The sequence below is a fragment of the Hippocampus bargibanti genome, linkage group LG02, assembly GCF_051943395.1.
Source record: "Hippocampus bargibanti isolate YZ-2025 linkage group LG02, ASM5194339v1, whole genome shotgun sequence".
Lineage (NCBI taxonomy): Eukaryota > Metazoa > Chordata > Actinopteri > Syngnathiformes > Syngnathidae > Hippocampus > Hippocampus bargibanti.
Genome location: NC_142735.1, coordinates 36816172 through 36836247, shown reverse-complemented (window position 1 = coordinate 36836247; position 20076 = coordinate 36816172). Strand labels below are relative to the sequence as shown.

Genomic DNA, 20076 nt, shown 5'->3' with positions numbered 1-20076 from the left:
GTAGTCGACGAATGAGTGTACAAATCTAAAGCTTTACCTTCCAAAACCAGCTACATTCGTATAGAGTCGTCGATTTTAAGCCTTTGTGAGTCATAACACACACATTTAAGTCTTTTTGTTTGGGGGGAGGGGGGTAGTTGATTAAAAAAAATCAATGGAAAAATGTCAGCTTGAACAAGTGTATGATATGCTAAAGAACAGAGAACGTGCCTTTTTCAGACATGTATTATTTATTTAGCTTCTAAGTGAAGGTTCCTATTCACTATCATCCGTTGAACTCGACATTTGGGGTGTAACATTTGAAAATGCTACCAAAAAAAATGTTAATGTGGATGCGAACAACAACGGGCTGTCGGCGCAAATCTCCACGACTACGTTATCGCGAGAATACTCGTTTCATACAGCGAAAGGCTCACAAACACTTAGAATCGACGAGTATAGACGAATCTGGCTGCTTTCTCAAGGTAAAACATTAGACGAGTATACTTGTCGACGACTGAAAACAACATTTAATATAAACGTGTATACTCGTTTCTGCCGGGATGGGGACACTTAAGGCAACTCTTGGGGAGAGAGGCAAGATGGAGGGTACTTGAACCCACCAGATGCAAACCATAAATCATTGACACCAAATGAGGCACGCAACTTGTAATTTGGAAGTCATAGAACGCATTGCAGTTTTCCATTTTTTGGGAGAAAACCGCGGGTGAAAAAAAAACTACATGTACACTGTATATCACAAAGTCAAATGTTCTTGGTTTGAATATCTGCTTTTGCGGGACTTTGACTCTGTGCTAGTTGCAGATATTCTGAATTCAAAGAATCTAAAATTGTTTAGGTTTGTGATTGCGTGCACGAATGGTTGGATATCAGAATCTGAATCACTTTTATTCGCCAAATTTGTCGAACTGGAAAAGGCGGTGGCGGGGTACGGAGGATCCAGGAGCAATTCTTTCTGTCGCTATTTGCAAAGTAAACTCCCGAAGGTAGTCACTGGGAGACTAATTCTCTTCCCAGGCATTGGTGAGGAATGTGGCATATCAACAACAGTCCATCTCTAATTGATTTGTCGGGTGTGTTTTTAGCTGGCGTGATATTGTGCCCTTGAGCTGCAAGTAGATTACATTTGACCGGGTGCGATTTCTCACCCAAATGCAACCAATCTGTGAACAAGTTTTAGATGTGGTTCCATTTGCCCAGTAGCTCAAATAGACTGGAAGACACTAAGAACTCCATAAGAAGTTCAGAGCGCCGCCATCCGCTGAAATTACCAATTAAGCAGCCCAGGCCGAATGACAACACGGCTTCTGTTCACGTGGTTGAACGTTCACAGTCAAACGGTCCAAGACGAAGCACTCCTCTGTCCTCCCCAGCTCCCCCAGTTCCGTTTTCTTGACGTCTGCGAATCGCAGAGCTCATAGTGGGCGTGAGCTTTACGAGCCCGTCGGGTCGGCGCTCTCAGAGCGCATGCGAAAGGAGGCCCGAACGGGGAAAGCTTTGTACACAGATAGATCTCAGATAGCTACTTTGATTCAACTATTTTGGCAGTTTTACAGACGTTTTGGCAGTTTTACAGATGTTTTGGTAGTTTGACAGTCGTTTTGGCAGTTTTACAGGCATTTTTCCAGCTCGCCTTGGAAACCCTCTGTCGTCAAAAAAGGGCACATGAGACCCTTGCCACCAGTATGTTCGGAAAACCAGCACACTGACCCCTCAGAGGTCTTTTGCGAGCTCGTCTGCGTGAAGCTCTGAGGAAGAGGGGTGGGCGTGGGGGGTGTTAGTGGGAGGCCACCGTGGGGCTCTTCCAGAGAGAATTGGGAGAAGTCGCTGACTGAAAAAGGAGGAGGAGATGGCCACCGGAGATATCACCACGCTACCCTCCACGCCTGAAGACGGTAGCGGCGGGTTTCCGCCTGGAACTTTCAAGGAACCCAAAAGGCTATACTGTAAGAACGGGGGCTTCTTCTTACGGATCAAATCAGACGGAGGAGTGGACGGAATTCGGGAGAAGAGCGATCCCCACAGTAAGTTCCCCCCTGCTGTTTTTTATTTTCTCTGTAAAGGTGTAAAGTTCCCGGGAATGCAATGTTAAATTTTCTGGAATCAATGGAACATGTCTGGATTTTGTCAATTGAGCTGACTCACACTTACAGACGTCACCCAAAAAGTCAGCGGGGGCGACTTTGTGATGACTAAGGCTTACAACACCCCCCAAAAAAGTTGAAGCAACATGAGAGTACTTTCACTTTCTCAAGAAAATTGTTGACACCGTCGTTCGGAGTGACAAGGCTTGTTTGTTGGCGACACCGAATAGTTTTGTTCCTGAGCCAGGCACCAAAATAAGTACAACTTGATTAAGATGCCGCATTGGAAGACAAAAGTCATTTAGATAACACGGCGTCAAATGGAAACCAGAGTGCACGGGCCAGCGGATGTTGACATGGACTGCTAGCATGGGAAGCTAACGTGTCCTGCTATTCCCCATCAATGGGATCATAGCGACGCTCTATCAATGCTACGTTTGTTCAACTAGAAGCGACCTGCCAAATTTTGGGATGACATCACAGAATCTTTACGGATGGCCACATTCTATTTGTCGTGGTGCCTTGATGCCACGGGAAAGTGTTCGGGGAGGACAAGCTTGAGGGAAATGAGCATGCAAGTGTTTCCTCCAAGTAAGTCTTGGCTCACTGGGGTGTTGCGCTTTTGCTGCCATGCGATTGGTTGAACGACTCTCACCCCAAAATTTAATTGCTTCAGTGACTTGTTGGAGACCGCATCCTTCAGGCCCCACCACAACTTCCTGGGAAAAAAAGACATTACATATACAGTGTATATAAATATGCAAATCTATGTGTGTATATATGTATGCGTGTGTGTGTGTCTGTATTTGAGCCGTATTTCTTATGCGCTTATTTTGAAGGCACTACTTTACCATAGCAACCACATAATGTTGTGGCAAATAGGACATTCTTCGTTTCTTGATTTGTGTTTATTATTATGTTTAGGAAATATCAACATATTTAGTTGTCGTGTATCGCGTATATCCAGGCTAAAAGGCCTGCCTGTCCCTGGAAAATATTGCGTTCCTGGGGGCAAAACAATGCGCTGCTCTGGGAAATCTTTTCATTTGTTTTCTCTTAACTTGTGTCTCGAGTCTTGAGCCTCAGCTGCTTTTGATTTTGAGTTTTTGTCTGTTGTCGCGCCCCAGTTACGCTTCAGCTGCAGGCCACATCGGTGGGCGAGGTGGTCATCAAGGGCGTTAGCGCCAACCGCTACCTGGCCATGAACAGAGACGGACGACTCTTTGGAGCGGTGAGTGCTGTCTTGCTGTCAATACTCACTCACATTTTGATGAGATCCGCAGCAGCATTCTGCCCCAGACATTAAATTACCGTAGTTTCCGGTGTATAAGACGCACCCAAAAAAAAAGATGACCCTGCACCTTATACGCCGGTTGGTGCGCCTTATATGTGAAGTCATATTGAGCACCAACACGTCACTAGTGTGTAACCCCAGCCTAGTATTCAACAGAAAATGTTGCTTAAAAGCAACAGATTGACATGGTAACTATCCTGTCGCGTCAACGTCACGTTGGCCATTTTGAATCGATTTCGACTTACGACCGTTTTGTCAGAACGGAACCCGGTCATAACTCGGATGTTACCTGTATTATATTTGGAACACTTTTTACATTCATTGAAGGTGCGCCTTATCGTCCGGTGCTCCTTATATGTGGAAAAAGTTTGGAAATTCAACATTAATTGTGGGTGCGCCTTATACACCGGAAAATACGGTACGGTCATCAGTTCACGTCAACATAACTGAATGTTAAACGGTGAATGTACGGCGTTGTTCCGGTAGCATCCATAGTTGTCATTCAGTCCATTGACTTCTGAGTTTGAAGGTGTGCAAATGATGACCCGTCTCCATATGGTTGCCCCATGAATGACCGGCGACCAGTCCTTTTTTCCTGACGTACGCAGGACACAGAGCGACGTTCTAATAATATCTCTGTGTCATTCTCCTCAGAGACGAGCGACGGAGGAATGTTATTTTTTGGAGCGCCTGGAGAGCAACAACTACAACACTTACCGCTCCAGGAAATACCCCGGCATGTATGTGGCGCTCAAGCGGACCGGTCAGTACAAATCCGGAAGCAAAACTGGACCGGGTCAGAAATCCATCCTCTTCCTTCCCATGTCTGCCAGAAGCTAAGATGTCCGGGTCACGTTACAGTTATTTTGATGTCTTAAGGCGTGATGGCAGAGAAGGTGTGATGTCACCATTGCCCAAAAGAAGTTGCTGTGATCATTTTACAACTGTTACATCACCTTACCATATACACACCTTGACTTATACATGTACAGCGATACCTCAGCTTCCGAATGCTTTAGCTCACGAACTTTTGCCCTTACGAACATTAAATTTGCGAAAATATAAGCTTAGTATACTAACTAATTTTCGGCAAACAAACCAAATCACAAAGCAGGACTACTCCTCCACACCTCTGTTTTGAGTGCAGACGTGGTTTGTTATCGTGTGTAGTACTTTTGCTATTATGGGACTGAAAAAGACCCCACCACAGGCTCGTGTTAAGCCGAATAGGACACAAAAGAAAATGACGGTCGAGCAGAAGAAAACAATATCGAAAAAACACCAACGAGGTGTGCGCTTGTGTAACTTAGCGTCCCAGTAGCAGTATGCTAAATCGACCATTGCTACACGTGACTAAGCGTGTTTCTGTGTTGTCTAAGCAACGGTCTCAGGCAATAGAAGAGGTTGAAAAACGAAAAGCAGCTCACAGGGGACAATGTGAGTGAGGGTATTATGGCCGAGAAAGCATGGCAACTTCACTCTGATATCAAGAGGCAACGACCATCACAAAGGTCAATAAAACAACTTTATTATACCGTACAGTTTATTTCTTTCATTGCAATACAATAGCACATTTATTATACATAAATAAGGTCTATTTTGTGTAGTTTTAAGGCTTATTTCGTAGAAAATGATGTTTTATGGGGACCTGGGAACGGATTATTCTCATTTGAAATGTTTCTTATGGGAAATACATGTTTGGAAGATGAAGTTTTCGCCTTTACACACATTTTCTGGGAACCAATTAAGTTCGTAAGCTAAGGTATCACTGTATATATAAGCTAAGGTATCACTGTATGTATGTGTATATATATATATATATATATATATATATATGACTGTAAAGTGACCTTGGGAGTTTTGAAAGGCGCTTAGAAATGAAATGTATTATTATTATTATTATTATTATTATTATTATTATTATTATTATTATTACGTGGAATCGGCCCACGGTCTAAATGAAACCTTAATCCACCATGGTGACTTAGTGAAGGGTTTTGCTGTTTTACAAAAATTGTTTTTTTTACTAACCATTTATTTTCTTGAGCTAATATTTTAGCGCCCCTGTCATCAAATGAGCGGTTGCTAGTGTGATTCTTCCCCAAGCCTAGACCAAGGACCTATCAGAGCAGAGGTCTGGCACCGCCACCTCTGTCAATTAGGGTGCTTAGACATGCTGATGAGGTGATACCAAAGAGAATGGGGCAATCAGAACCAGTCATAAAACATAAACAGACAGAACAAAAGAAGTCATCAGATTAGCTTCAGGAAATAGTCCACTGCTCCCCCCCCAATTTTAGAGCAGGGATCTATCAAAGCGGAGATCTGGCACCGCCACGTCTGTCCCTTAGGGATATGTACAGAGCCTGGGTTACCAGCGCAACTTTATCGATGAAAAGGTTTCTTCAGCCGTCATCTGTACTTCTTTGAATGCTGACGTGACTTGAACTATTAAAAATAAAAATAAAAAACATCGTATGCAGAGGCAGATGATCTACACATTAAAATATCAGGCCTTCTAAACCACCTCCGTCCAACATAACATTAGAAGAGAGAAAGGCGTTAACTACTCTACAAAAAGATACAAACAAATATTACTATTTTTCAAATGTGTACAGATGACGGCTGAAGAAACCTTTTCATCGATGGACCACTTCTGTACGGCTGAGAGCTTACACAGACGCCAGCACAACTTTAGTTCAATGACGAAGCTCGAAATGTCCGCCAGCTTCAAAAAAGTACAGATGACGGCTGAAGAAACAAACCTTTTCCTCGATGTAACGACTGAGAGTCTCCGCGGACGTATTTTGCCAAGTTGGGACAATCGCGGGGATGAGGCTGTTTGGTGGAAAGCTGAGGTCACGGCTGGTTCTCGGTCCGTTAGCGCCTTCAAAATAAAAGCTGTTGATAAACAGGATGCGGAGTAAGTCGTCGTGGGCGGGTCCAGGTCCAGGTCCTCGCATCGTTTGTCCAAAGCTAGGAGGAAGGAATCCGTCGATGATAGAGCTGGTAGGCCATCCCAGAGTAGAGCGCGGGTAGTTCTTCCATGCCAAGGTCGACGGTGTGGAAGCCGCGCTCCAGACCGTGCAGCAGCAGCCTGGCCACCCGAGACGTGACGGGCGTGGTGTCGGCGGTCCGCGCCAACTCGCCCAGGCTAAACCACTCGCAGCGCTCGCACTCGCGGGCGCAAAGATGGATGGCGTAGCTTAGCGGGCTGAGGCGGCAGATGACGTACATGTCCGACATGCCGAAAGCGCCCGGGTGGTCGTGCTGCTGGCGGAGGCTCAGGAGGGATCGGAACTCGGACCGGATTCCGGTTTCTTCCAAGACTTCCCGCACCGCCGTCACTCCTGGGGAGGATTCCGTGTTCAGAGTCAGAATCGGAATCATCTTGATCGGCCAAAGTGTGCAGAACACACAAGGGATTTGTCTTTGGTAGAACACTAGAGCACTAGTATCATAACATCAAGAAACATTGAGGCACTATACAGTTCTGTTACAGTTGGGTTACCGTTTCCAGCGTTAATGGCGATGGGGGAAGAAGCTGGTTAAATGTCTGCTGGATTTAGTGCGCGTGGATTGGTAGTGCCTGGCCTGTCTAAGGGGAGTCGCTGCAAAAGGTGGTGGGCAGGGTGCGGAGGGTCCAGTAGGATTTTTGGCCTAAAAATATCTGACTCACAGACCGATTCATGATATTTTTGTCCATGAATTATTATCAAATAATTCCAAATTGTCTTTTAGATTCCTTTCACAAAATTTGAAGTAAAAAAAATAATAATTTAGGGTGTTTTTTTTTTTTTACATTTTTAGCGCACTTTTGGGTCATTTTGACACAAAGGGTTAACAAGGACATGAAGGGTTAAACACTACTATAAATGTTTCATTTTCGTTAATTAGCAATAAAATCAGAATCAGTCATATTTATTGCCAAGTATGCAGAAGTAATTTGTCTCCAGTAGAACATGCCGCACTAGTATCATCAGAAGAAAAATGGAGGCACTATACACTTAGATTTGGGTTACTGTTTCCAGCGTTAATGGCGACGAGGGAAGAAGCTGTTTAAATGTCTGCTGGATTTAGTGCGCGTGGATTGGTAGTGCCTAGTGCCTGGCCTGTCTAAGGGGAGTCGCTGCAAAAGGTGGCGGCCAGGGTGCGGAGGGTCCGGTAGGAATTTCCCAGCCCTTGTCTTGTTTCTTACTATTTTAAGGATCTGACAATCACTGACGATAAAAGTATTTTAGCTGTATTCATCCGGTACTGTTTCTGTGTCCAAATCGGTAGGGTATGTCCTTCTAAGATTGAATTTGAAGACATCCTGCCTGAGGGGGTGGGGTCGCTGGAGAAGGTGGTGGGCAGGATACGGAGGGTACAGTAGGATATGATGGAATACTTTCGGTAGCTATGGGGTGTGTCCTTCAAAGACTGAATTTGAAGACATCCTGGTATTACTTCCAAGCGCCTTAACCTGACGCTTCCAGTCTGGCCTTCAAATCTGGACTTTGTTACCATGGATACGAGGTCCCGAGTGAAGTCAGGCACATCGCCGGTCGCCTATTGCCGCGGTAACGTAGTCAAGTGGGAGTCCAAATTAGCAAGGATTTAGGGGACATCAAAGCATGCAGTCTATGAAGTTTGACAACATGCTAGTGCTAATTTGCGTGACACTCACCAATATTCTCTCCGGGATCCGACAAGCCGCCGGGAAACTTCCAGACGTTTTTCGTCTAATAAAAAAATACATACATAATAAAAGAATAGTTTGCCAATCGACATTTCATGTATCATATTTGCAATGTATGTACTGTATATATATATATATATATATATATTTTTTTTGAGTCATGACTATTTCATAGCAAAACTGCATTTTCAGTATTTTTCAAATGCACTGTTTTTGTCTTCGCTTTGTGAAGGTGACATTTAATTTCTCAAACCGTCATAAAAAAAAAAATCAGAATCAGAGATTATTGTGCTGGATCAGCACAAAAAGAGATCAAAAGAAGAACCCAAATGCTTCGAATTGACCCAAACGCAGTCGCTGAAAAAGGAAAAAAAGAACATACATTAACTCATTCACTGCCAGACGATGTGAAAAAAATGTGTCCACTCTCGTGCCAAGGTTTTGGCCACAAAATACCCACACAATATTGAGTTTTAGGACGACATAAGCGTTCAATACAGTGGGAGAAACCTTCTTTCATCAGAAAAAAGAGTTCATTACTAAGTGATATGGAGTTATATGAGCTTGAAATGAGGGCAGCTGTCCAAAATACAATGCAATATTGGTTTATATAGCGCGTGAACAGCAGCTGAAGCTGGGGAAAAAAGATGCTAATATAAGGAAGAAAGGCAAATGCTGCCCCTTGCGGAACAAAAAACCTTGCCAGAGGCCATGCATAGCCAGTGCTTTATCAGCACCCAAGATTGAAAAAACAAAATCTGAATAAAATCAGGAATGGCGGGCGCTTCTACGTCAAAAATTGGTGAACGGCAGTGAATGAGTTAAAAAAAATGTTGGAGGTGCAGTGACATGATTTTGAGTGTGATGCAGTGAAATTTGTGATTTTCAAAATAAAAGTTGACCACTTATCCTTGATATTTAATGACAGTTAGCTGCTGGTTAAAATATACTGTCAGTGTGTGTGTGTGTCTATATTGACATTTATCTATTTTTGTAGGTTTATTTTGTATCCAGCGCAGAAATGTAAACTAGACATTAGGATGATATGATAAAAATGAAGATGCGCTAGTCGAGCTGCTTTGATTTTGAAAGCCAATGCTTTCCTGCTGGAGTCGTTCCACGCGTGGACACAAAGTGGAATAAAACATTTTGTGACACCAAAAAAACTGTTTTTGTTGATATTTTGGTGCAAATCATCATTATTATTGCTCGTTATGGGTTTTGCCGATTTTTTTTTACTGAACCTTTAACTCACGGGTGTCAAAGTCAAGACCCGGGGGCCAAATCCGGCCCGCCACCTCATCTTTTTTTGGCCCGCCAAAGCAAATCAAACTTTCACGACGCTTGCTAAAATCCCAACCAAAATGTCATATTTTTGGATGTCAACCACAATAAGAGTCATGTCATTAGTCTTGACGTCAGATTTGAAAAGTAGCGATTCATTCATTTGTCGTGCGCTCTATATGTAATATGTATTCAACATTCGAATGGCTTCCCCAAATTCAGAATGGCCCTCGAAAGGAAACCATCTGGCTTACCTATCTGGCTATCTATTCACTATTTATTTGCTATCCATTAGCTAGCTCGCTAGTTATTAGCTGACTGGCTGTAAACTGTCGAGCTGGCTAGCTGTTGGTTATCCATTAGCTAGCCAGTTAGCTATCTATTTGAGTTGCTTCGGGGTTGAGTGAATGCTGGCGCGTGTGGCTGCCTCTGCCCACCCACAGAGAAAAACTGATTCTGTGACTGTAAACCTGACCTTGAGAGTTTTGAAAGGCGCTTGGAAATGAAATGGATTATGATGATTATGATGATTATGATTGTCTTGTTCAGTGAAAGTGTTATTTGGACCCCCCTGGGAATGCAATCAAATCCATATTACATGGCGAGCATGTCACAGTCCGAGCTGTGTGGTGCTGGTACAGTGCATTCATCGGCCTCATGAATGAACTGTGTGTGTATTTTTGCAGCGGGGCAACCAAGTGGAAGTTTGGAGGCCACATAAAAGCCAAAAATACATTGAAATGATGACAGAGACTTCATTAAGGACGCACGGCTAGTGCGAGTCGTTCCTCGCTCATTTTGCTGCCAAGGTTGGATTTATTGAGACTAAGTATCCTTGGAAGCGGTCCACTCTGCGTACAAAAGTTGCCAAATTGACAGTAGTACATGATCCAAAGGGGAAGTTTGTTCGCAACAAGCTAGTTTGCTAAATGGCATAAGAAGACGTACAGTCGTATGTGGGTGGTTCTTTGCATTGAAAACATTTTGGCGTTTTTGTTTTCCCCCCAACATTGTTGCCATGGCTGCAGAAGGCTCAGAGATGTGAGCTTTTTTTTTTTTTTACACAGCGTGAACGTCGTCAGATCCTTGTTTTGTTTTGTTTTTTGCCTAAAATGGCCATCTTGTACCATGCAAAAATTAAATAAAAATAAGAGTGGTGCACGATGGGGCCAGTGAAGGCAAGCACAGCAAAACCACTCTCCCGGCCAATTGGCCTTTTCGTGTTTATTATGTTTGGCAAAGTCAAAGCCACCTATTTAAAATGGCATTTTCTATGTAGCTCTCTCTCTTGTTTCTATTTATAATTGTATTTTATTTATTGTATTCTATTTGTGATTGTATTTTATTTATTATAGTACCTATGCTTATCTGTAACTGTAAAGTGGCCTTGAGAGCTTTGAAAGGCGCTTAAAATATAATGTATTATTATTATTATTATTATTATTATTATTATTATTATTATTGGATTTGCCTTTATTAGTCTTGGTGTGTCATTCTTCTTTTTCTTCTTCTTATTATTATTATTCCTGGTTCAGTGAACACTGGCGCGTGTGGCTGCCGCTGCTCACCTACAGAAAAACCTATCCTGTGACTTTAAAGTGACCTTGAGAGTTTTGAAAGTGGCTTATAAATGAAAATTATTATTATTATTATTATTATTATTATTATTATTATATGTGCGTTGCATGCTGGGTCAGAGAGGGCATTAATTTAATATGTGCTGTATGTCATGCGTATTAGCATATTTGACAATAAAGCTGACTTTGACAATTTCTATTTCTTTGTGCTTTAAAATACCTTTGAACTCCTTCACTGCCATTCACAAATGTATTCGGGAATTGAAAATATAAGGAAAAGCGCTATTCCCAAATTAGCTTTTGTTTTTCATACTTGGTTGCCGATAAAGTGCTGGCCAGACCTCTGGCAATGTTTCCACGAGGGGGCAGAATGTCCTTTCTTTCCACGTTAGCGCTTTGTTCGAGCTTCAGCTGTTGTTAAAGCGCTATATCAACCAATCTGTATGTATTTTGAACATGTGCCCTCGACTCTAGCTCATATAACTCCAGTTTCGTATCATTTAGGAATGAACTCTTTTTTTCTGATGAAAGAAGAGAGTCGAAGGTTTCTCGTGCCGCATTGAATGTTTAAGTAGTCCTAAAGGTCAATATTCAGTGGGTCCTGCAATTGGAGTGAAAATGACAAAAACCCTGGCACTGGAGTGGACACCAATTTGAACATTGTCTGGCAGTCAATGAGTTAATATTGTGTGAGTTGAGGGGAGGCGTCTGCTTTCCAGGATAATTTACCTTGTTCTTGTCTTGCACCACCAGAACCTTTCCATTGGACTCGTCCACAACTGCGCCTACGCACAATGACGGACGCTCAAATCATCGTCTCATTCAAACCACTTCAACATTTTACGTTAGCCAGCACGCTAACAAGACTAAAAAGTTCAGGTCGACTTAATAAATGGCCGAGTGGTGTGGATCAAACCCCTGCTGGGTTTTAATAAAAATAAAATAAATAGTTTATAGATAGCCAACAGCTAGCCGGCTAGACAGTTTCCAGCCAGATAGATAGCTAATAGCTAGCCACCTAGCTAATGGATAACAAATAAATAGTTAATAGATAGCCAGCTAGCCAACAGCTGGCCAGCGAGACAGTTTACAGCCAGTCAGCTAGACAGCTAATAGCTAATAGATAGCAAATAAATGGTTAATAGATAGCAAGACAATAATAATAATAATAATTAATACATTTAATTTCTAGACACCTTTCAAAACTCAAGGTCACTTTACAGTCACAGGATAAGTTTTTCTGTGGGTGAGCAGCGGCAGCCACATGCGCCTGCGTTCACTCAACTCGGAAGTAACTCAAATAGATAGAGAGCGAGCTAGTTCATACTTGGCAATAAAGATGATTCTGATTGTGATTCTAAGAGATAGCCAGCCAGTCAGATAGTTATATAACTAATTGATAGCTAGCTAGATAGCTAGCTTGTCAGCTACATAGCTAATAAATAGCAAATACCTAGCTAGCTAGATAGCTGGAGAGATAGCTAGCTATATAGATAAATAAAAACAAGTGAAGAACCGTAAAATGAAATCTAGTAATGAAATATAGAATAAAGTAAAGAGAATACACCGAAGATAAAATTGAAGTCTGTTTCTAGTTAATGTTTGTTATTTTTCATTCTATTGCTTGTTGTTGAATATGTTGAGAGAATATTCCAAAAACAGGTAAGCTAGCTGGCTAATAGATAGCTATCTAGCTAGATCAATAAAAAGAAGTGCAGAGCTATTTATTGTGACTGTATGGTTTCTTCCAGTCTGTGGATCTTGACTACCATGATCAGGATATCAGCTAGCTATCTATTTGCTATCTATTAGCTATCTAGCTAGCTATTAATTATCTATTAGCTAGCTAGCTAACTCTCTATCTATTTGACTTACTTCCGGGTTGAGTGAACGCTGGCTCGTGTTGCTATCTATTAACTATCTATCTAGCTAGCTAGCTAGCTATATATTTGCTGTCTATTAGCCATCTAGCTAGCTATTAGTTATCTGTTAGCTAGCGAGCTAACTTTCTATCTATTTGAGTTATTCCGGGTTGAGTGAACGCTGGCGCATGTGGCTGCCGCTGCTCACCCGCAGAAAAACTTATCCTGTGACTGTAAAGTGACCTTGAGAGTTTTGAAAGACGCTTATAAGTATTATTATTATTTGTGACTCAACTACACTTGTCAATGAAATGGACATTTATTTTATTTTGACCACATTGTCACTCAGCGAGGAGGAAGATGAAGGGACGTTTTGTTTTGTTTTTCTTCTGGTGGTACGTCCTCCTTTGAAAATGTCTTTGACAGCAGTGTAAAAGAGGCATGTGTTCATTCATTCATGGCCTGACTTGGACTTCCGTGTGGAAATTGATGTCATTCGCCAAGCCACAGCCAACAAAAAAAGGACTTTGTAAGCCTGTTATTGGGTCATGGAGAAAACTACTTGCACAAGTTCATCATCATCATCAAAAGTTGTGATGTGAAAAAACTACTTTTATACGGGTTGAGAATGCACCTTTGTGGCTAAAAATGATATTGTTCGAACATTGTGAGAGAAGACACAAAACAAAATTACAGTCGAGGAGAAGAAGGAGATCATTGAAAACCCCAAAGAGGTGTGCGTTTGTCAGATTTAGCGGCCCAGTACGGATATGCTAAGTCCACCATCCTTCGCAACAGAAAAGCTATTAAAGGTGCGTGTGTTGCACGGCAAATTCACTCTGATATCGTCATGCGGCAACCTGGAAATTCACCGTTTATTGATGATTTTAAAGTGAGCAACGGATCATTACTCGCCATGGTGAGACGGCCAGTTCTGACAGTAAAGCTGCCGAAGCCTACAAGGGATCATTCCTCGAAATGGTGAAAGAAGAATGCTACGTACCTCAGCAAGTATTTAATGCAGATGAGACCGGCCTTTTTTGGAGAAAAAAAGATGCCTAACCGGACTTTCATGACACAGGATACAGACGGAGCTGCAAAATGGCAGCCAACTGTTTTTCTCCTCTATTCCCGGCCCCCAGTCTTCGGTTAAAGCCACGTGATAGGTCAAGAACGCAGAAGTGAGGGGAGGGGGGGGTTTACAGATAGAGAGAGAGTGAAGCCGTACTCCAAAATCTGTACACTTGATGCAAAAAGCTATCAACCCAGCTAAACAGAACACAATTGATGAGGAACTAGGTAAAATGATAGCAGAGAAAGCACCTACAAGGGATCATTCCTCAAAATGGTGAAAGAAGGTTACGTTCTTCATCAAGTTTTTAATGCTGATGAAAGCGGCCACTCCATTCTGCACTCGGGACATCGAGCTGCTAGCCGTTAGCCTTCGGCCGCATTACCTGCCACGGGAATTCTCACACGTCATAGCCGTGACGACGTACATTCCCCCTACGGCAAATGGCGGCGCTGCCTCCGATGCCCTCATATCTGTTATAAACAAGCTGCAAACCCAGTCCCCCAACGCCTTGTTTATCATCTCAGGGGACTTCAATCACATTTCCCTGAAATTCTCCCTCCCAACATTCACACAGTATGTAACTTGTGCCACCAGAGACAATAACATATTGGACCTATTTTATTCAAACGCCAAGGATGCATACAAACCCTCCCCCCTCCCCCCTCTCGGAAGAGCAGACCACAATATGGTTTATCTCCAGCCTGTGTACAAACCCCTTGTCCAGAGGCAACCAGCTGTGACCCGCACGATCAAAAGATGGTCCACAGAAGCTGAAGAAGCTCTGCGGGACTGTTTTGATTCAACCAGGTGGGAGCTCTTTACTGAGATTCATGGGGAAGACATTGACTCACTCACCAACACCATCACAGACTACATTAACTTTTGTGAACAAAACACCGTACCCACCAGGACTGTGCGGTGTTTTGCCAACAACAAACCATGGATTAATCCCGACATAAAAGTCCTCCTGAAGGAGAAGAAAAGGGCTTTTGTGTCGGGCAACAGAGAGGAACTGAAGGCCGTGCAGATCCAACTGAGGAGGAAGATCAGAGAGGGGAAGAAGGCCTACAGGATGAAAATGGAGGAGCAGCTGCAAGCCAGCAATGTCGCTGGTGTCTGGAAGGGCCTGAAAAACATCTCAGGCCACAAAAGCCCAGTGACATTGAACGAAAAAGACAAGGACTGGGCAGATGAAATCAACCGCTTTTTCAATCGGTTTGACAAGACGCCAGCCGCCCCCGGCCCACCGTCAACTTCACCTGTAGCTGCACCTGCACCAACTCTCACTGTGGCCTTACCCTCCCTGCCCCCTCTCACGACCAGCTTTCCACAACCAACATCTGCCCTCCCAACCGTTGCCACACCCTCAGCCGCCACTCTGCCTCCTGGTTCCTGCCTGTCTGTCACAACTGCGCAGGTGAGGAACCAACTGAGGAGGATGAAGGTGAGGAAGGCAGCAGGTCCGGATGACATCAGTTCCCGACTCCTCAAGACCTGCTCCGACCAGCTGTGTGACATTGTCCAGCACTTGTTCAACCTGAGCCTGAAGCTGGGCAGAGTTCCACAGCTGTGGAAAACGTCATGCCTGGTCCCAGTGCCCAAGACTGCCAACCCCAAAGAGCTCAACAGCTACAGACCGGTGGCGCTGACGTCTCACCTGATGAAGACGCTGGAGAGACTCGTCCTCGCCCACCTGCGACCGCTGGCAAGCTCATCGCTGGACCCGCTGCAGTTTGCCTACCAGCCCAGCATCGGTGTGGAGGATGCCATCATCTACCTCCTCCATACGGCGTTGCTGCACCTGGAGAATGCTGGGAGCACGGTGAGGATCACATTCTTCGATTTCTCCAGTGCCTTCAACACCATCCAGCCCAGTCTACTGGGGGACAAGCTGCAGCATGCCGGAGTCGACCATCACCTCACATCCTGGATTACAGACTACCTCACAAACAGGCCACAGTACGTGAGGGTAAAGAACTGTGAGTCGGACAGGCTTCTCTGCAGCACCGGAGCGCCGCAGGGAACAGTCCTGGCTCCATTCCTCTTCACCCTCTACACCTCGGACTTCAACTACAACACCCCAACCTGCCACCTTCAGAAGTTCTCTGACGACTCAGCTATTGTCGGCCTCATTACAGAGGGAGACGATAGGGAGTACAGGGGACTGACAAAGGACTTTGTGGACTGGTGCCAGCAGAATCACCTCCAGATCAACACTGGCAAAACCAAGGAGCTGGTGGTGGATTTCTGCAGGAAACAATCGTCACCTGCACCATTGAACATCCAGGGTTCGGACATTGAGAGGGTGACCTCCTACAAGTACCTGGGTGTTACTCTCAACAATAAACTGGACTGGACAACAAACACGGATGCCCTAATCAAAAAGGGACAGAGTCGCCTCTTCCTCCTCAGGAAACTGAGGTCTTTTGGAGTTCAGGGGTCACTCCTAAAGACTTTCTATGACTCTGTGGTGGCATCAGCCATCCACTATGGCATTGTCTGCTGGTCAGGCAGCATCACCACCCGGGACAGAAAAAGACTGGAGCGCTTTGTCAAGCGGGCCAGTTCTGTCGTGGGCTGCTCGCTGGACTCTCTTGAGGAGGTGGGCAACAGACGGACGCTAGCTAAACTAAAAGCTATGACGGACAGCCCCTCCCACCCCCTCCTGCCCATCCTGACAGCTCTGGGTAGCTCCTTTAGCCAGAGACTATTACACCCGCGCTGCAAGAAGGAGAGGTACCGCCGCTCGTTCCTACCGACTGCTGTCAGGCTTCACAATTCCCAATGATCACATGTGAAAAAAAAAAAAAAAAAAAAAAAAAAAAACTGGACACTTGTAAATATGGGTTGTTGCAATATATCTAAATGCATCTCTTGATTCTGCACTATGTACAGTCTTGGTTATAGAACGGTTTTTGCACATCTACATTTGCACAGTATACAGTTGACATTTTTATTTTGTTATGCTTAGAATATCTTGTTTTCTATCCTTTCACTCCCACCCCAACCCCATCCCTCTTCAATTGCTGCTGTGGACTGCAAATTTCCCCATTGCGGGACGAATAAAGGTATTCTGATTCTGATTCTGATTCCATCAAGCCATCAACGACCACCACAAAGGTCAATAAAACCACTTTGTTATACAGTACAGTTTGTTTCAGTATAATACCGTAGCACATTTATTGTATACAAAAAATAAGGAAAATGATGTTTTATGGGGACCTGGGAACGGATTATTGTCATTTGAATGGTTTCCTATGGGAAATTATTTCTTGGCATAGCCACTTTTCGCCTTACACACTCTGTCTGGGAACCAATTAAGTTCGTAAGCCAAGGTCCCGTTGTGCCCTCTGCTGGACATTGTTTTCGGGAATAACCACAAGGCATCCACCTCTCCCCCCTACCTGCCACGCCGATTTGGTGCGTTGCAAAACCAGGCAGCTTGCTTTCACCTGCACCCAACCAGAGGGAGAGCACGGCGTGACGCTCCTGCGCGTGGTGGAAGGTGAAGCCGTGAGCGGCGGCGGCACCGGCGCACCGGCTCATCGTGATTGGGACCCGAAGCCACACGGCCACTTTACCCTCGCATTTCCACCGGGACAACCAATCTGTCAAATCAAGTCACAGAACATGCCGAAGGAGACAATCAATCAATCAATGTGCGACCTGTTTTTATGATCATCATCATCATCATAATACATTTCGCCGGCGTTCACTCAACCCAGAAATTACTCAAATTGACAGAAAGCTAGCTAGATAGCTAATAGATAGCTAAAATAGATAGCTATCGAGCCAGCCAACCAGACAGACAGTAGGTACGCTCCAGTTCTCTATATTCCACCGCCATTGTTTCTTTCCAGGGAAGCGAGCGCACTCTGTACTCGCAGTGGTATCTCATTGCATTTTTGTGAAGTACGTCATGGTTTTTGGTGGGATTTTCCAAGCTATGCAGCTTACACGTTTCCCTCCATCTTGAAATTTCCCAATACGACAACGAGAAAGGGGGAAATAATGGATTGATGTTGACGCTCTTTTTGCTAACACTACAGTTTATAAAGGTGAGTAAGTTGTATTTTTATAACTCATAGAAGTGGTAGAATATATATTTGTCTCAATAACTGCCAACTTTGAAGCAAAAAGAAGCATTAGCATCTATAGTTCTAGAGCTAGCAATTTTCTTTCCTAGTATTCAGTGACAGCCATTTTGGATTTCTGAGGAAAATCTGTCTGCATTCGATCGTTGATATTTGCTCATTTATATTTTGAAACTTTTCCTGTGTTTTCTCTTCTTGTTTAGAATTTCAAAAGCTTTCCAATGGTACCTTACACGTTCAGATCTGCCCAAAATTAAGAAAGTTATGATCGTTTAAACTGTAACAATGAACAGATGTTCATTGTTTTAACTGTCATTACAGGCAGAAAATCCCCTCATATTTCCAAAATTAAAAATTATTTCCTTATTATTTGTCATCGAACAATAATATATACATCAGTTGTAAAGCTATTTAAATGCACTCTAATATGGTATTAGAAACTCTGATGAATTATTAGTGAACATTTTTGTCACATCCCTACAGACAGGTAGTAGATAGCCAGCTAGCTGGACATCTGATAGCTAGCCAGATAGCGAATAGATAGCAAGCTAGCAACGATCATGTTTGGTTAGAGCCCGCTTCTGACATCAACTTTGCTTTCACCAGATTCATTTGGCTTGACCCAAATAACTTAACTGGCGCCAATATTGTCATTGGTTGCCATGACAACGAATATAATTGATTCGGTCTTGTTGTTTTGTACAAGTGTTTAACGTTTCTATGTGAACCTTTATGTGTATGTTTTTCTTAAAATCGTATTCAATACTTTATAATAATTTGTCATGATCACTTCCGGGTCCGCGTCACGTGAGAGAAATCGCCAGAGAATGGGAACGATAACGTCTACGTCATTAAAGTTTGTCTACTTTCGGTTTGCAAAGGAGCACACGGTACGTTATTCATTTGCTCATTTATTTTATGTCTTGTTGCAACAATATCGATTTTTGTTTTCAATTTATTTTCGTTTTCACGGTGTTCCACAATAAACGTTTTTGGACATCAGTACGAAGCGTCATCCTTGACCGGGGTGGATACATTAGCAATTAACCCTTTTTTCTGATGAAAGACGGGATTCTGTGGTTTATTACGCCGCATTGAATGTTTGTTTATGTCGTCCTAAAATTTAATATTCTGTGGGTCCTGGAATTCGAGTGACAATGACAAAAACCCTGGCACTGGAGTGGACACATATTTGCACATCGTCTGCCAGTAGTAAAGCATCAGGTAAATGCATTTTGCCTGTCGCCGAGTAGTTTTAAGACACCGGGTGGCTTCAGATTACCGTGTTTGTATCTCACTTCAAACACGCGCCGTCTGTTAAACACGAACGAACAAATAGCCGAGCGATTGTAAGACAAAATGTTCTGGTACTGTTGTCGAGTCCGAATCCACGTTTTCTGACACCAATTATCCCTTGTCAAAAATGTAAATGTATCGTGTCTGTCATTAAACAGCGAATGTCTATGCGTAATGTACTGATCCTGTCATGACATGAGCAAATCGTATTTGCTTGTTCGACTAGTGATGCCTGCATGGCTACAACACAGATCCCACTTTTCGCACAAAATTGGGAGCTCCAATGGTTTTATTTTTCTTTGAAGACTTTAAAAAAATCTTCTCATTGACATCGTCAGAGGGTTGGGGATTTCACGTGAGGTTCCACGAGCACACCAACCTGCCAATAAGTCAGCGAAAGCAGTTTCGCTGATGTTCTCCGGCAGCCCTACGTCCGCCAGATCTAGCGTGATGCCCCCGAAGCGGTCCACTTTGCCGGCCGGAGCCGCGGTGCCCTGCTCCCGTCGGAGCTGATTGGCAGCGGCCTGGCACGCGAACGCGCGGGAGGAACACCATTTTCGACAAAGTCGAATCACTCGTAATTGACAAAGTAGAACAGACGCGGTCATATTGTTGTTATTCGTTCACTTTAACTTGCTTTAAAAAATGTCTTTAAATGCCAACGGGTCACTTCCGCTTTGGAAGTTGCGTAATTACCGTAAATCTTCGTTGATATATCGAGACGGTGAGCCACACGGAAAATTGACGTCATTTCTCAGCGTTAGCCAATCATTGTTTGCATTGGGGACTCACCCACCAAAACATGATGAGATGAGAGAGTCATGGCAAA

The 20076-nt window shown here is 43.6% G+C and overlaps 3 protein-coding genes across 4 annotated transcripts in view; 2 read left to right on the top strand and 1 right to left on the bottom strand.

Annotated features, from left to right (window-relative positions):
* Positions 1-1271: 1271 nt before the first annotated feature.
* Positions 1272-6135, top strand: fgf2 (fibroblast growth factor 2). 2 transcript variants are annotated; one of them, XM_088991229.1, is made up of 4 exons: positions 1272-2024; positions 3212-3315; positions 4033-4141; positions 5997-6135. In XM_088991229.1, exons 1-4 carry the CDS (start codon positions 1850-1852, stop codon positions 6005-6007), a joined length of 399 nt encoding a protein of 132 aa, XP_088847355.1. In that variant the 5' UTR covers positions 1272-1849; the 3' UTR covers positions 6008-6135. The 2 variants fall into 2 exon arrangements, with proteins under 2 accessions (XP_088847355.1, XP_088847354.1); XM_088991228.1 differs by lacking the exon at positions 5997-6135 and having other exon boundaries at positions 1315-2024; positions 4033-5305.
* Positions 5453-19943, bottom strand: nudt6 (nudix (nucleoside diphosphate linked moiety X)-type motif 6). The gene is made up of 5 exons (XM_088991227.1): positions 19627-19943; positions 17262-17465; positions 11650-11705; positions 8048-8102; positions 5453-6728 (listed from the first exon to the last, which is right to left on the bottom strand). The coding sequence occupies exons 1-5, from the start codon at positions 19853-19855 to the stop codon at positions 6355-6357; spliced, it is 918 nt and encodes a 305-aa protein (XP_088847353.1). The 5' UTR covers positions 19856-19943; the 3' UTR covers positions 5453-6354.
* The window catches only part of afg2a (AAA ATPase AFG2A), an 88106-nt gene continuing 87051 nt past the window's right edge, over positions 19022-20076 (top strand). Inside the window, exon 1 of the mRNA XM_088991226.1 lies at positions 19022-19175. Within this exon, the coding sequence (XP_088847352.1) occupies positions 19109-19175 (67 nt within the window). The 5' untranslated portion in view covers positions 19022-19108. The remainder of the gene's footprint in view (positions 19176-20076) is intronic.

What these genes read in the sequence shown, in the direction of transcription:
- fgf2 (XM_088991228.1), top strand. Translation starts at nt 1,850, where the DNA reads ATGGCCACCGGAGATATCACCACGCTACCCTCCACGCCTGAAGACGGT. An exon ending in GGAGAAGAGCGATCCCCACA is followed by an intron (nt 2,025 to 3,211) that starts GTAAGTTCCCCC and finishes GTCGCGCCCCAG; the next exon opens with TTACGCTTCAGCTGCAGGCC. An exon ending in ACGGACGACTCTTTGGAGCG is followed by an intron (nt 3,316 to 4,032) that starts GTGAGTGCTGTC and finishes CATTCTCCTCAG; the next exon opens with AGACGAGCGACGGAGGAATG.
- nudt6 (XM_088991227.1), bottom strand. Translation starts at nt 19,855, where the DNA reads ATGACCGCGTCTGTTCTACTTTGTCAATTACGAGTGATTCGACTTTGT. An exon ending in GCACCAAATCGGCGTGGCAG is followed by an intron (nt 11,706 to 17,261) that starts GTAGGGGGGAGA and finishes CATTGTGCGTAG; the next exon opens with GCGCAGTTGTGGACGAGTCC. An exon ending in TGGTGCAAGACAAGAACAAG is followed by an intron (nt 8,103 to 11,649) that starts GTAAATTATCCT and finishes TTTTTTTATTAG; the next exon opens with ACGAAAAACGTCTGGAAGTT.